The sequence below is a fragment of the Gossypium raimondii genome, chromosome 7 (assembly GCF_025698545.1).
Source record: "Gossypium raimondii isolate GPD5lz chromosome 7, ASM2569854v1, whole genome shotgun sequence".
NCBI classification, from domain to species: domain Eukaryota; kingdom Viridiplantae; phylum Streptophyta; class Magnoliopsida; order Malvales; family Malvaceae; genus Gossypium; species Gossypium raimondii.
The window spans coordinates 5,627,998-5,644,069 of record NC_068571.1 but is presented as its reverse complement, the minus strand read 5'-3'; the positions used below and the strand labels follow the sequence as shown (position 1 = coordinate 5,644,069).

The 16,072-nt window shown below is 35.7% G+C and overlaps 2 protein-coding genes and 1 long non-coding RNA gene across 3 annotated transcripts; all 3 read left to right on the top strand.

The window, feature by feature from the left end:
• The first annotated feature begins 4,160 nt into the window (after window positions 1–4,160).
• Window positions 4,161–4,915, top strand: LOC128042353 (uncharacterized). Its single transcript, XR_008197630.1, has 2 exons — window positions 4,161–4,280; window positions 4,674–4,915. It is a non-coding gene; the product is annotated as an uncharacterized LOC128042353 (long non-coding RNA).
• A 1,246-nt stretch (window positions 4,916–6,161) lies between these two features.
• LOC105804169 (linoleate 9S-lipoxygenase) lies at window positions 6,162–9,657 on the top strand. Its single transcript, XM_012636663.2, has 9 exons — window positions 6,162–6,449; window positions 6,543–6,823; window positions 6,893–7,133; window positions 7,214–7,531; window positions 7,631–7,716; window positions 7,838–7,924; window positions 7,992–8,296; window positions 8,392–8,655; window positions 8,731–9,657. Exons 1-9 carry the CDS (start codon window positions 6,242–6,244, stop codon window positions 9,497–9,499), a joined length of 2,559 nt encoding a protein of 852 aa, XP_012492117.2. The 5' UTR covers window positions 6,162–6,241; the 3' UTR covers window positions 9,500–9,657.
• A 424-nt stretch (window positions 9,658–10,081) lies between these two features.
• LOC105804178 (uncharacterized protein At5g01610) lies at window positions 10,082–11,391 on the top strand. Its single transcript, XM_012636673.2, has 2 exons — window positions 10,082–10,702; window positions 10,801–11,391. Exons 1-2 carry the CDS (start codon window positions 10,211–10,213, stop codon window positions 10,861–10,863), a joined length of 555 nt encoding a protein of 184 aa, XP_012492127.1. The 5' UTR covers window positions 10,082–10,210; the 3' UTR covers window positions 10,864–11,391.
• The last annotated feature ends 4,681 nt before the right edge of the window (window positions 11,392–16,072 follow it).

The window sequence follows — 16,072 nt, the reverse complement described above, 5'->3', positions numbered from 1 at the left end:
CCTGGCTTCACACCTAATTCTTGTCTTGATGAACTCTGTTGATTAACAATCGATTTGCCGTACGTATTCACGCTGTTCACCTCATTTTCCTTTTCTTTTGAGGCTTGCCTTCTGTTATTTCCTCCAGCATCAATTTATCCGTTCCTTATGGCGCTTTCAATCATTTCACCATTCATGATTATATCAGAAAAGCTTTTTGTTGCACTCCCTAACATATGTGTGATGAATGGGGCCTTCAATGTACTAACGAAAAGCATCGTCATCTTTCTTTCTAGAAGAGATGGCTGAACTTGGACGGCAACCTCCCTCCATCTCTGTGCGTATTGCCTGAAACTTTCACCAGGCTTCTTCTCCATGTTCTGCAGAGTAATTCTATCAAGTACCATGTCAGTCACATGGCTGTATTGTTTTAAAAACGCCTGTGCTAGATCTCTCCATGAATTAATCTGGGTACGGCTCAATTGATTGTACCACTTGGATCTTGCCCTGAGGCTATCACGGAAATAATGTATCGTGATTGGTCATTATTAACATACCCAGGCATCCGCCTACAAAACATGGTAACATGAGCTTCGGGGCTACTAGTTCCATTATACTTCTCAAACTCAAGCATTTTGAATTTATAAGGGAGTACTAAATCCGGAACCAAGCTCAATTCTTTAACGTCAATTCCATGGTAGCCCTCAGTACTTTCCATCGCTCTAAGTTTTTCCTCCAACCATTTGTACTTTTCTTCGAGCTGTTTCGGCAATTCATTATCCTTTCTAGTCGTCTCATCAAAATCAGGGATAGCAGGATTAACAAAGTTAGCTCCGGGGTTAGAGCCTGATCCTGCCTGGAGATTCATTAGCGTTGCAGTGTCACTCGGAGGATTAATGGTAACAGAGGACCTACGCGGGTATATCTCAACTTGTCGGGGGGTAAAGTCCGGAGGATAGACAGGTCCCTCATTGTCTCATTCTTCAATATTGAGCACAGAGCCTTTTCCTTTATCAGTTCCTTTGTTGAACCATTGAGTTAACTGAGCCATCATACTCCCTTGAGATTCCATCATTTTGTCTATCATTTTTTGCTGCTCATTCATTTGCTTTTGAAGTTGTTCCTGCATTTCCTTTTGGGATTGTTCTAGCCTTTCCATCCTTTGATCCATATCCTTAGTTTTCGATCGAGTGCCGTAGCGGTGTTTAGTAGGCTGGTTGGTTTCCAGATTAACTGAACAGTGATTTAAATTAATTAGAATTTTTGATGAATTTGAATGCTATGATATCATGTAATGCGAATGCATGAAATGAATGCATAAAGAGACGTTGATTCAGATTTAATTCCATTTAGAAAACGTTACTAGAAAACAAATCTCTTTACATAAAATGTATATTTATATAGACTTGCCCTCATAGGTGGAGATATTCGATCCTCTTCTTCATTTGAGCATTAAGATAAATCTCATGAACTCTTTAAAAAAATGTCTCTTATATCTCCTTTTTTGCTCGATCCAGGTCGTAACTTGTTGCTCACTCATCCTCGTGATGCTCGTTGGCTTCTCTTTAAGAAGGTTCAGCAGCTCTCAAATAATCTTTGTCATCTTGAATCCTTGGGCAACGGAGCCATAGCCGTGTAGTCTTCCATTAAATTATCATCATTCTCTTATCACGTGTTCTTGGACCATATTCGGACAACCATATTGTCATCCACTTTATCAAGAAACCCATTTCCTTATGACAAGCTCTCTATTTAGCAACTGAACGTGAATCAACACCTCCTTTTTTATGATGAAATGAAATGTCATGTCATGCAATCAAAATAAAATACAAAAAGTCAGTATTGAATATAAACATAGAATATAATCAAGAAAGAGTAAAACACCTACTTGGATATCTACTAGGGTTTAGTATAGTTCTACTTAAGGTGGATTCCTAAAGTTCACTATATGAAATTCGGCTTCTAGGGCAAAGGTACCCGAACCAGCAGATTCCTCGATCTCCACCCATTATAGGCTCATATGGACCGAGTTCAGTTCGGGGGAATACATTTTCCTATTGCTACACGGAGATGAAAATCTCACGAAGACATAGGTACGGATGTATCCCGGAAGCAATCCACTACCCTACATGAAGGTGAAAACCTCACGAAGGCATAGCTTCTCACTTCCACTTAAAAGGGTAAAATTGTTCAGCTCATGGAATGTATAATGCAAACAATATTTAAACAAGAAGATAATGAAAGATGTCATGAGTTTTTTTATAAAAAATATTTTCTCGACTATAAGACAAGAATTAATCAACTTTGTGGCTCGACTCTCTTAAGTCCCCAGTGGAGTCGCCAAGCTGTCGAAACCGTTCTTTTGAAAAACAAAAATTTTAGGTTGTCGACTTTAAAAAAAATAAAAATTGGGAGTCGCCACCAATATTTTATTAAGGTGTGATTGGATCACCTAAAAAACGGCTTTGGTCTACGAGTTTTAGAAAAACGGATCCGGGAGTCAGTTACGTTCGATGAAGGATTAGCACCCTCGTAACGCCCAAAATTGGTACCTAGTTAATTAATTAGTGTCTTAAGGTCGAAAATTTTTAAAAATATAATCTTTAACAAAAACTTAAAACGTTACGTATTAAGACCTTTGTCATTTCAAAGAAAGAAAATGCCACACCCAATGCGTTAGGGCACAACATTCTTATTTCCTCAAAAATGAATTAGGCCAAAATACTCGTGTAATAAAAATTTAAAAGAATATCCATTTATTCAAGATTTAAGAAATCGCGGCCCAATACGTTAGGGCACAATTCCTCTAAAATCCCAAACTCGGAATATTTCCTTTATTATTTTTTAGAAAAATCTTCATTTCGAGAAATCAGTGCGTCACATTCAATACGTTAGGACACAACGTGTTGAATTCTCAATAATGAGTTCTTATTTTTTGATTAAAGAGAAATGATCGATCGTTAGATTTAACGAAGAAAATCGGAACCCAATATGTTAGGGCTCAATTTTCTTGAAAATCCTAAATACGAGTATTATCTCTATTTTAAAAATTTTCTATTTTAAAATCGAGTAAAAGATGATGTAATGTTATATTGAATATGTGTATAAATGTAGCAAAAACAAATAACAATAATAAATACGACAATTGTATAGAAATAAGATAAACAAATAAACAAAATTTAAAAAACAATGACATGCAAAGTATCAAATAAATAAGCAAAATAAAAAATATGAAAACATAAATCAACAAACAAATGAAAAAACAAAAATAAAAAATATATAAAGGAAAGAGAGTGCATAATATATACATTGAAATTATGGGAAAAATATAAAATTTATAAAATGATATATATTTATATATAATACAGTGATGAGAATAAAGAAAATATACATATAGAAATTATAAAATGTGGATAGAAAGTATAATACATATATACGTACATATATATATAAGTTAATAAATATATAGATCATAAAGATAATGATTATATATATATATATAGAAATTATAAAATATGTATAGAAAGTATTATATATATACGTACATATATATAAGGTAATAAATATGTAAATCATAAAGATAATGATTATATATATATATATATATATATATATATATATAGAAATTATAAAATATGTGTAGAAAGTATAATATATATATATATATACGTACATATATATATAAGGTAATAAATATATAAATCATAAAAATAATAATTACATATATAAACTTAAAAAATGAAAAAGAAAATATTTTGAAATTAATTAATTCTAAAAAAGGACTAATTTTAAACTGTAATAAAAAAACTAGGGCAAATTCGCAAATAATGGAAGGCTCAAGGACCATATTGAACGTGTAAAGAATGCAGAGGGGCTGGAAAGGAAATTATCCCTTCTCCTCTAAACGACGTCGTTCACATTAGGACTGAATTGAAATTGTAAATAAATTAGAGGGCAAATTTAAAAATAAAAAACTCAATTGCAAAAATGTTAAAAGGCGGAGGGGCTAAAAGAGAAATTTACCCCTCCGCTTAAAAGCATGTGGATCCTCCCCGGGTCGGGTCACACGCAAGGGTCATGGAGTAATACGGCGCCGTTTTGCTATTATTATTAAAAATAAAAGATTTTCTAAAAACATTTCATTTCTTTTTTTTTTAAAGAATAGAAAGGAGAGGGGGAAACTCTCTGCTAGGGTTTTCTTTAACCCAAACTCCCTAGCTGCCACAACCACTTCGGCGAACCCGAATCTCCCCTCCGGTTCTGATTTGGCAGCAAACAGGGTTTTATCTTCCTCCACGCAGGTAAGTGTATTCCCCTCTTTTACTCTTTTTTGTTTTGCCTAGGAGAAAATAATAATAATAATAATAATAATAATAATAATAATAATAATAATAATAATAATAATAATAATAAAAGAACACAGTAGAGAAACGCAGAGAAAAAGAAAAAATGGTAAATCACCTTCTTTTTTTTAACTGTTAATCGTTTTTTTCTTTATTCATTTTTTTCAAAATCGGGTCCCCCCAATAATGTATCCTCAATGGCTTTATATAGCCATAATAAAAAATATAGAAATAAAATCTTGTTTACATTGATTTGATTCTCAATCTTTTGATTTCTTTCCATTACATTGATTTGATTCACAATCCTTTGATTTCTTTCCGTTACTGTTTTGCTTCCTTTTTTGTGTGCAGATGAAGATTCGGGGAGGCGGCTAGTGCGAAGACCCTGGTTGCGGCGCAAGTTCATCCTAGAAACCCTAGGGTTTTTGATTGTTTGGGCCACTGGATTTGGGGTTTGGTTTTGGGCCTCTGTTTGATTTGGGCCACATAGGCCCGTTTGTAATTTAGGCCCTTTTGACCCGGGCAAAAATAGGGTATTACAATCGTTATATTCTTAGGAAAGTATTTAGTGAACCAAACGTTTTTAATTAATACATTTCGAATATACCAAAAGTTATAAAATAATATTCCTGTTAATCACATTCTATTATAAATATAACATGGAAAGCACCAAACACTATGTAAAAGCTCGTGAATCTTTACATGAAGAATAAAAATGTGTCATCGGAATCACATTTAGGAGGAACATCTCAAGCTTTCTATCTTGACGAAGAGATGGAAAGGATTCAACAACATGAACACCAGATAGCAAGAGGGCATGGGAATTAGGGGAATTAGCAACACAACAAGAAAAGAATGGGTTCTTGATAAAATCGATTTTTATTAAATTATTTTATTAATATAATTTGTGCAAATTGAGTAATTATTGATTTTATGATATAAGTTGTTGATTTTCGTTTTTTATTTAAAATATAAAAATAATAAAAGGGTTGTAATCGAGTTGAGTCGAATTCGAGTACTACTAAATTTAAGTTCAAGTTTAATTGACTATTTGTTTTTAAATTCGAGCTTGGCTCGAGATATAATCGAGCTACACGTGCTCGATTAATATCGTTTACTAATTTTTGTACTCAAGCCCAAGCTTAACGCAATATATTAATAGCAATAAAATAATCTAATAATATAAAAAAAACTCGATAAAATTCGTAAACAGTTTGAGTCAAGTATTATTAAGCCCGAATTCGGCTCAAGCAATAACTCGAGCCCGGTTTGATAATTACCGAACCGGATTTAAATTATTTTCGAGTTGAACTCAAGTAACTTGCGAACATCAATATCTCATTTACACCCTACAAATTACTGAAAATTGATTCTAACTTACATAATTAAAATGGAGTACAAATCTTGAATAAATTAATCACCGTAGTTCATAAACACCTATTATTATTCTTAAATCTTAAGCATTTTATGTGAAATAGGAATGGGGACTGACTTGAGCATGATTAGAGTTGAGTCAAGGACCTAAACTACACCAAAACAGATTTTCAGGGGTGAATGAGGTAAAATATGTTATGAGCAAAGACTAAACAGAACATGGATCAAATATAGAGGTAAATATTTCGTACTTGGTTAAAGCATTTACTTTTAAAAGCAAGAGTAAAACAGAGAAATAATTTAGAATATGAAACTCAGATAAAACTTGGCATTTAAATTCAAAGTGCCATTGAAGAAATTAAAGCTTCTTAGCAAGAAATGAATCAGATGCATAGCTGAAAACCCAAGCAAAGAAGATTTCTTTCACTTTCCTTATGTATAGCGTTTTCACACGGGATTCGTTCTTTTTCTTTTAATACCAAAAAAGAAAAAAAAAATTCCTCCTGATCATGAACTAAATTTATTAAAAAAGAAAAAAAATAAACATGGATTCTCATCATCACCTATGTTACAAGATGCAAGAATGTTTTAATGCTATCCGAAACAAGATCTCTGATTGTAATTCGCTGCAGGATCGCCATGGAAGCCGATACCTTATCAATGGAAAAGTCGTGATTGAACATAGCCCTGGATTATCAGGTCCTGGAAAATCAGCAACTGTTCAGGTTTATAGTTCAACTGTAATCGACCCAAGTAAGTTCTTGTTTAGCTGGCCATTATTTAATTAGTTCGTCGTTTGATATGATGTTCGACCTTTAATGTCTCCTTCTTCAATGCCTTCAAAAGATACCAGGAAAGGGAAGTTGAGCGGGAAAGCATGCCTCAAGAAGGGAAAGAGCAGTAAGAAAGACAGCACAAAAACCACCGTTTATAAGATCAAGTTACACGTAGAGCCTGGATTTGGAAATCCAGGAGCTTTCCTTATAGAAAACAATCACAAGCATAGATTCTTCCTTCAATCTGCAACTCTTGTACCTCCAGAAAACAACGTCATCCACTTTGATTGCCGATCTTGGGTGTATCCAATCAAAGACACTAACACCAGTCGGCTTTTCTTTTCCAACACAGTAAGTTAGTTTTATACAAATTTGGTCCCCTTTTTTGTAGTTGCATTTCTATAATTTCTGTCATTGCAGTGTTATCTTCCGAGCAAAAGCCCAGCTTGTCTGGTGGAATTGAGAAAGGAAGAGCTTGAAAGCTTGAGAGGTGATGGAACTGGGGAAAGGAAAGAATGGGATCGAATCTATGATTATGATGTGTATGATGATCTTGGAAATCCTGAAAAAGGTCCAGATCATGTTAGACCTGTCTTGGGTGGTTCGCGTTCACGTCCGTATCCTCGCAGGGGAAGAACCGGCCGCCCTGCTACCAAAAATGGTAATATGAAAGCATCTATATTAATATATATGTGAATGTGTGTGTGTTTGTTCTCACTTTTGTTTCTGATCATTGGCAAGGCACGATTAGCTTGGACACTTATGTTCCACCGGATGAGCGATGCAGTCCCAAGAAACTATCTGAGTTCATTGCAAATGCAATCCAAGCCACGGCTCATTTCCTTCTACCTGAGGCGAAATCCTTGCCTCGTGATTCCAGTAGTTTTGAGTCATTTGGTGACATACGGGACCTATATTCCAACAACAGACGCCAAGCGATGAGGGGAACATCGGTGACGGAGAAAGTGAAAAAGTTTGTACCAGCTCAGCTTTTTAAAGATGTCACTCACGTGATTGAAGAAGTTGACATAAAATTCCCACTGCCTCAAATCATAAGAGGTGATATCATAAGTCATAACAACAACAATCTGCCATTTCCACGCATAGAATATGCATTGCTATGTGCTTAATTTTCTTTTAATGCTTTTTATCCTTCAGCTAATCAATTCGCATGGAAGCTAGATGAGGAATTCGGACGACAAATGCTTGCTGGGACGAATCCTACCAGAATTCATTGCTTGAGGGTCGCTCCTTATTTGACTTGGTTTTAAATACTATTAGCTTAAAAACGTTTCAATTATACTTCATATTATCAGCATACAATTCATTTTACTTGGTTTACGCATCGGATTTGTAATAATTCAGGAATTCCCACCTCGAGGAACACTAACGGAAAGCTACATAGAGCAGTCAGACATTGAGCACAACCTTGATGGTTTGAGTTTCGAACAGGTAACTTAACTACCTTGATTGTGGCTTCTAGTATTCGTGAATCGACTTTCAGCACATTATATTACAGGCAATGAAACAATGGAGGATTTATGTCCTGGACCACCATGATTATCTGTTGCCATTTTTAAGAAAAATGTACTCGGAAGGTGTCTGCCCTTGTGCATCCCGAACATTGCTATTTTTACGAAATGATGCCACCTTGAAGCCATTGGCCATAGAGCTGACCTATCCCGGTTCCTCCAACAACGTCGCCGGGATGAAAACCATGGTGTTCCTTCCTGAAAAAGAAGACATCCCTCAAGCACTGTGGCAGTTGGCCAAAGCTCATGTTGCAGCTAACGACTCGGCATACCATCAGCTCATCAGCCATTGGTTATGAGCCATAACTTTGATCTCAAAAGTCAAAATCCTCGTGTGTATCCATATTTAGGACTGATTCAGAATAGTTTAAACACCTCTTTTTCCAGGTTGCATACTCATGCAGTTGTGGAGCCGTTCATCATTGCCACCAGGAGGCAGCTGAGCGTGATGCATCCAATTCACCGGTTGTTGGATCCTCATTTCAAAGACACCATGCACATAAACGCACTAGCTCGGACCGTTCTGATAAACGCCGGAGGAATCCTTGAGAAGACACTCTTCACGGGAAAATTCTCCATGGAATTGTCATCTGAACTTTACAAACAATGGAGATTCGATGAACAAGCTCTCCCTTCCGATCTAATCAAAAGGTACATATAATGATGTGCTAAAACAATCTACAAAAATGGCATATAATTAATGCTAAAAACCATGCCATTTCATAGGTGTATGGCCCTGGAAGAGTCAGAAAACCCCAGAGGAGCTCATATGCTCTTCCAAGATTATCCTTACGGTCTAGACGGTCTTGATATATGGTTAGCCATCCAAACATGGGTGGGAGATTTTTGCGACATCTTCTATGAAGACGATGCTTCAGTCAAATCCGATACCGAAATACAAGCATGGTGGTTGGAAATTCGAAACGTCGGCCACGGCGATAAACGCAAGGAGAAATGGTGGTGTCAAATGACCACAAAGGCAGACCTTAAACGCACTTTAACAACACTCGTATGGATCGCATCGGCCCTTCATGCATCAGTGAATTTCGGGCAATATTCGTACGCAGGTTATCCTCCAAACCGTCCCAGTCGGTGCCGGAAGTTCGTGCCCGAAGAAGGTACGATGGAGTTTGCAGAATTCTTGAAGGACCCAGATAAGTATTTTCTCAACATGTTACCAGATAGGTTTGAGGCAAGCCTTGGGATAGCATTAATGGAGGTACTGTCACGGCACACGTCTGAAGAAGTTTACTTAGGACAGAGAGCAACATCTGAGTGGATAGACAATGAGCAGGTGAAGCAAAGATTTGAGAAGTTCAATAAGTCTCTGAGGGAGATGGAGAAGCAAATCATGGAGAGAAATGGAGATCCAGAGCTTATGAATAGACGAGGGCCTGCAAAAGTTCCATACAAACTTCTTTACCCTGATGCAACTAAGGTCGAAACCTCAGCAGGCATCACGGCCAAAGGGATTCCTCATAGCATATCCATTTAACTTTTCTCCAAAGTGTATGAATACAGATATTTCATATGATACTATTTTGTATAATGATTGTATGAAATTATAATTTTTAGTAGTTTTAGTTTGAACTTGAATTGTTCAAGAGTAAAAAGTGAAAAATTTAGAGAAAAATCTAATTTATCATTCTTGTATTTGAAAGGAATAGAAATAATGTGTAATAATAGTTTCATAGAATCATTTATCTAATATAATATGAGAAAAAATGTTTATTGGACACATTTCAAATGTGGCCCAACGTAGGGTCCAACTGGCTTGTTTAAATCACGAATTCGTCGTGTATTATAAGCCCATGATCCAGCTATGGATCACCATAGCCGGATAGCAATGGGTTTAATTTACACGCACCATAGAAGCGCGTGTAAGAGATAGACACTGGCATGAATAAACACGAAACAACCCCGAGAATTTACAGTCAGGCCATTACCTAATCTACGTGGCAGTAAACTACTGGTTTGTCTTATGGTAGGAGAAAATCCCAACCGTAGAGGATAACGGAGAGGAGGGGCCTACTCATAATTGATCATTCTCCTAATCCTATCTGTATTCAAGCTGGCAAACACTTGTCTCCTACTTCTCTCGTTCGCTTTTCTCATCTTATTCTCCTAATTTTCTTTCGTTTAAACCCTAACCCTAATTTCCGCCTTCATGTAATAACATAGAATTCCTCACGAAAAATAAAGAAAAATGATTCCTTTAGTTCCTGCCATATTTCTTCACGTCATTTTCATCTTCTTCGCGCTTGTCAACGGCGAGCAGGAGACTATTTACGATATCCTAAAGGCCCATGGGCTACCCACGGGGCTGCTTCCGAAGGGGATAACCCGATTTGAGTTCGACGAAACCGGCCGCTTCGAGGTTCAATTGGATCAAGCTTGTAATGCTATGTTTGAATGCCAGTTTCGTTATGATAGGAATGTTTCTGGGACTTTGAAGTACGGGCAGATCGGGGCCTTGTCTGGGATTTCTTCTCAAGAGTTGTTTCTTTGGTTCCAGGTCAAAGGGATTTGGGTTGATGTTCCTAGCTCGGGCCTCATTTATTTTGACGTCGGTGTCGTTTCTAAGCAGTTTTCATTGTCTTGGTTCGAAACGCCGAGGGATTGTATGGCGATTCAGGATGATTCTGAATCTGGTGATTCGATTGGAGATGGCAAGTTATTAGCTGAAGCAGTCGCGAAGGTTTGATTTTTGTGCTTCCTCTTAACTTTTTAATAAATTTTGAATTATAAGCTAATTTAATAGCTTAATTTGATTTTTTTTTCTTGTACAAATTGTAGAGTCCACGTGCGAAACATCGATATGAACTTGATCATGGAAGTTTTGGGAGGAACGAGATCTAGAAAGTTAGAAAGACGAAAGAAGTTGTTCAATAGCTCAATCAGGTTAGCCTTGAAGTGTGTTCTGGGGCCTCGCCCTCCCCTGCCCCCACGTTGTAAATTTTGGTCAGAATGTCTGCTGTGGATGGTCTTCACGTCTCCATCCTGTGTGCTTTGCTTGCATTTCTTTCCTTTATTTTATATAGTGCCGAATCGTCGACTTGCCAAGTCCAGCTGGCTTCTGTCTATGCGAGGCGAGCTGTTGAGGAGAAAATGGAAGATTGAAGAGCTATTTTATTGATGACCTTGGTTAGTTTACCTTATGGAAGATAAAATGGATATGGGAGCATTTGGTCGGCGGTTTCAGGTGATAAATTCTATGGAATTTAATTCATATGTTAAAATTTTCATTTGTAATATGAATATAAGCATGGTTATTAAATTGAGTCTCTTTTTTGTTGTAGTAAAAACAATTAGATTGATGGGAACTCCTTCGTGAATCAATTGTGATATGAAATTCAATAATAAACATTTCTTGCTTCATTTCCCTTATTTCTTGCTTGGTAAACAATTGAGTGGCTTTATATGCTTGAATGTTGCGTTTCAGTTGTTTTGTTGATTATTCTTTAATCTTGAGTTTCCCCTGTTCCATATCAAATATTGGTGTAGTATGAGTTCTTTAATCTATATGTTCAGGTCTAAACCTTGACGGCATCTATTCTTATTGTCATAATTCAAACAGGGTTTTGTGACCTTGTGTAGATCATGGTCATTGGATGGGGGTGTATTTCTCCCTAAGATTTTGAATTGGCAGTCTTGTTCCGAAGAAAAGAAGGTTGATTTTACCTTTTCTCCCCTTCTATTTTTTCTGGCTTTGGGAGGGTTGATAAAGACTTGCACAATTAGTCAACTTTTGGGTATCTACCTGATGTGTGGTAAAGCCATATGCTTATTTTCTGGGCTTGCAATGAAGTAGTGAGAGGCTTTCTAAAAGATCTTGCTTTAGCATCTAAGTTATTTGATTTTGTATTGGCTAAATTCAGAATTTGAGAATCACTGTGTTCACTGTATACTTTATTGTAGCATTTTGCATCAGCATATAGATTGTCATATTAGATATTTGATGTGTAACTGATCTTGCTAGTGATCATAACTTTCCCTTGAACAACTTGGTACTGGAATGTTGAAGAAGAAATTGGATGTACCTAGTCTTTTAAGCTGTGAAGATTGGAATGTTTAAATTGGGCGAAACTGCTATAAACCAGTGTAAAAATTCGGTCTACTTTCCTTGATTTTCTCTATGTAAAATTTGCAGCGTGTCTATATCAGCTGCATCAGATGGCTTTTAATAGGCTAACAGACTACCGTTAAATATGTCTAGTAAGTTGAATTTTGTCCCTAAAGTGCGCAAATTCTATCATGGACACTGTCTTTTGCATGTTAGATGTAGATTCCTCCTTTGCTGTCATTTGGAACACTTTGGTTTCATTTTTCTGATGGGATTGTAGTTAAAAAGTTTGTTTCTTAAAATTATAATCTCTCAGGTAACCATGCAATTTCTTTTTCCGTTATTTGGTCCTGCAAGGTATTGGTGCTGATAGGTTCAAATGTTTAGCAGTTAGATGCTGGTTATGAAAGAATGGAAACTTTTTATATAGGCATACTATGAACTACTGAATCCTTTATATCAAAGTTGTGATTTTCAAACCTTACCAACTTAGTACAGTCTGCAAAACAGTTCTTTATTTAGTTTAGAAAGACATGAAATTATTGAAATGTTGGCAATAAGGAGAAGATTGAATTTGGGTAGAAGAATGATGGGACAACAGGCCAGCTTTGGCCTTGGCGGGGGTTGAGTTTATACTATACTATTATATTGCATGTGATGTGATCATTGATCACAGTTCACATGCCATGCTACCATGTTTTAGGAGGCATTTTGTTCGTATACTCTTGATTTCCCCATCGTGTTTCTGTTTGTATATCTTCAACCTACATCTGTACTTAAGTATCGGATTTATGAAAGGATAACATAGAATTAATTTTGATGATTATATATATGTTTTTGGCATTTTTTTAATAATAATATCTACCAGTGATATTTCAGTCTCTGGATCTTGACTTTCGAGAGGTTTTATTTGTTTGTTTTCCAAAAAAAAAAAAAAAAGAAAGAAAGAAAGCCGGTTTGTTAGATGCGATACTTCATTATTTCACTTGAATTATTGCTAAAATATCTGGTATCAATCACCCCATCTCTGTATGTGTGTGTGTGTGTCTGTCTGTCTGTCCCTCTCACCAGCCCGGTGATGGGGTGCCCCATGGAGGTACTAGGCTTGTTGCGGTCGCTCCCATTTGATTAACTTAGGCTTTGTTTAGCATTGTTTTTCAAATCTACTTTTTGGGTCGAAAGTACTTTTCAAGTAAAAAACAATACTAAACATACAATTTTTGGAGTCAAAAATGTTTTTGAACCTAAAAGCCAAAGCAGTCTTTTTAAACTTTTGCTATTGACAAATGTGCTTTTAGATCAAATGACTGTTTTAACCACTATAATATATTTTATATAATATTTATATTTTGTATGTAATTATTTTTCTATTAAAATTTATTTTATATATATAATATTATATTTTAAATTTTTATTAATATACTTTATATATTCGAATTAAAATTTATGAATAATTAATATTAATTTTTTAAAATATTCAAAATTTATATTTTATATATTAAAATATTAAGAACAAATTATAATGAATTATTTTTATATTCTTACTAAGATTTCATAATGGTAACTAATTTGAACATTATTTAAATGCATATTTATTATTTTATAATCTCATGTCTAAAATAGATATTTTATTTCTTAAAAGTATTTTTGACCTTAAACATTAAATCTTTAAACCCTTAAATCAAGCTTTTCAAAAGTAATTTTTAAAATTAATTTTTCATAACAGTTCTCAAAAGCAATGCCAAAATAGCCATTGATACTCCTTGTTAGACCTCTACATCTCTCTATTGACAACTCGCACTAGCACTTTTCCAAACCAGCGGATAAATACACAAAAATCTCATCATGAAGATCACCCCCATTCCTTCGTTTCCAAATGTGCTAACATGTGCAAACAAGAGATTCCAAGGCAAATTTAGAACAGGGCATACATGGTCACACTCTAGATTGACAAGCAGCCAGTCCACCCGAGCAGCATCAGAAAACAAACGCTGCTTGGTAGTTGGAACAAAGTGGCACCATAGTTTTGCAATAGCCGGACAGTCCCTCGAAATGTGCATAATACTTTCTAAGTCATTACCACAAACTGCACACAAATGGTCATCCACCCCATCAACATCGTTCTGCATTGGTGAGGAGCTTCCCCTACATGACCAACCCAGGCAGAGCCCACACAAGTTTCCATCGCTCATCAGCGTCCTTCCATCGGTCCTGCACTAGAGCAAAATACACCTCGGCAACTGAGAACCTACCTTTTGCATCCAGTTTCCACAAGCATTGATCCAAATCATTGTCAGGCGACTGGGGGGGGGGGTGGATGTTCAGAATATAGAATAACACCTACCCACTAAAGCATGCCACCAGAGCGTTGCAGAGCCAATTCCCAGCTCCATCCACTATGTCCTGAACCATAAGCGAGTCACTTGGATCACTCGATTCAAGAAGTAGAGGTGAGCATTCGGTTGAATTGAGTGAAAAAATTTTGAGTTAATCGAGTTGACAAGTTCTATTTTATTATCCTAATTTGATTTAAAATTTTTTCGAATCGAGTTGAGTTGAATCGAGTAAAATTGTTCGAGTTAAATTAGAAAAGTAAACATGTCAAATTAAAATCTTATTACAGTATAACCAATTTCATGTTAGAGCACATAAATTTGAAACCATACATATTTGAAAACTTTTTCAAAGGAAAAAAAAAAGATACTTTATAAACTTAAATCATTAATTAATTTATTTAGGTCCCAAAATTATTATTTTAAATTTTTTTAAATTTTAACTTTTTTGATTAAACTACCCTAAATTGCCTTTTTTTTAATTACTGGAATAGGCCGATTTTTAGAATATTTACTGGAATAGGCCGATTTAGGGAAAATGCTGCATTTTCAGGAGAAATCCAAAAAATCGCTTCCAGTTGGAAGTGCTTTTTGTGTGTCACCAGTAAAACCTTTCCATTGGACGCATTTCCCACCCCATGGTATATATATATATATATATATATATATATATATATATATATATAAATATAAAATCCCCCCACTCTTACTCATTTCTCACAATATTCTCTCAAAAAACTCTCTCAAATTTATTACTTAAATTCTATTTCTATCTAAATTCTATTTTTATTAATATTTTTTATTAAAAATTAATTTGATTTCTATATAATCAGCAACAACCGGTTCTCTAATTTGTCATGATGACAAGCACATTTCCGTCATTCAGTTGCAAATGGTAAGAATAATTTTTAATAAATTTCAATTTTGTTTAATTGTTTTTTATTTCATTGTTATTTATTAACTTAATATTTTGTATATTTTTTATGTAAATAGGAAGAAGATCGAATTTTACAATGTCATATCTGTAATCTACCTGGTCCTCCATCACCGTTGATTGAACCATACTTGAGGGAAGCCAATTTTTGGCACGTGACCCTTGTAGGCCAGGGATGTAAGTTGGACTCGAAACTCGTAAGCATGTTGGTGGAGAGGTGGAGAACGAGACGCACACATTCTATCTTCTATGCAGTGAGTGTACTATCACTCTGGAGGACGTACATTTACAATTAGGGTTACTTGTGGATGGGTTGGTAGTCACCGGGTTTATTCAGTCTATTGGTTGGGGAGGCGTATGTGGTGACCTTTTGGGTTCGATTTCGGAGATTATTTACGGAGGTCAGATCGAAATGGCTTGGTTAAGAAGAAATTTTGCAAGGCTGGATGAGGATTCAACTAAAGTCAAAAGAGAACGACATGCTCGGGCGTATATCCTTCAGATCATCGGGGGTATCTTGATGTCGGATAAGTCACAAAATGTCGTTCATCTACGGTGGTTGCTGAAACTCGTTGATTTTAGAGAAGCGAACAAACTCAGTTGGGGGTCCATTGTGTTGGCGACATTGTACCGGAAGATGTGTCGGGCGACGCAACCAGGAAAAATAAAAAATGATGGTTGCATTTTACTACTGCAATCATGGGCATGGTACCAATTTCTATTTTTACATCACCGAGC

What these genes read in the sequence shown, in the direction of transcription:
- LOC105804178 (XM_012636673.2), top strand. Translation starts at nt 10,211, where the DNA reads ATGATTCCTTTAGTTCCTGCCATATTTCTTCACGTCATTTTCATCTTC. An exon ending in TAGCTGAAGCAGTCGCGAAG is followed by an intron (nt 10,703 to 10,800) that starts GTTTGATTTTTG and finishes TACAAATTGTAG; the next exon opens with AGTCCACGTGCGAAACATCG.
- LOC105804169 (XM_012636663.2), top strand. Translation starts at nt 6,242, where the DNA reads ATGGATTCTCATCATCACCTATGTTACAAGATGCAAGAATGTTTTAAT. An exon ending in GGCTTTTCTTTTCCAACACA is followed by an intron (nt 6,824 to 6,892) that starts GTAAGTTAGTTT and finishes CTGTCATTGCAG; the next exon opens with TGTTATCTTCCGAGCAAAAG. An exon ending in ATGGTTTGAGTTTCGAACAG is followed by an intron (nt 7,925 to 7,991) that starts GTAACTTAACTA and finishes ATTATATTACAG; the next exon opens with GCAATGAAACAATGGAGGAT.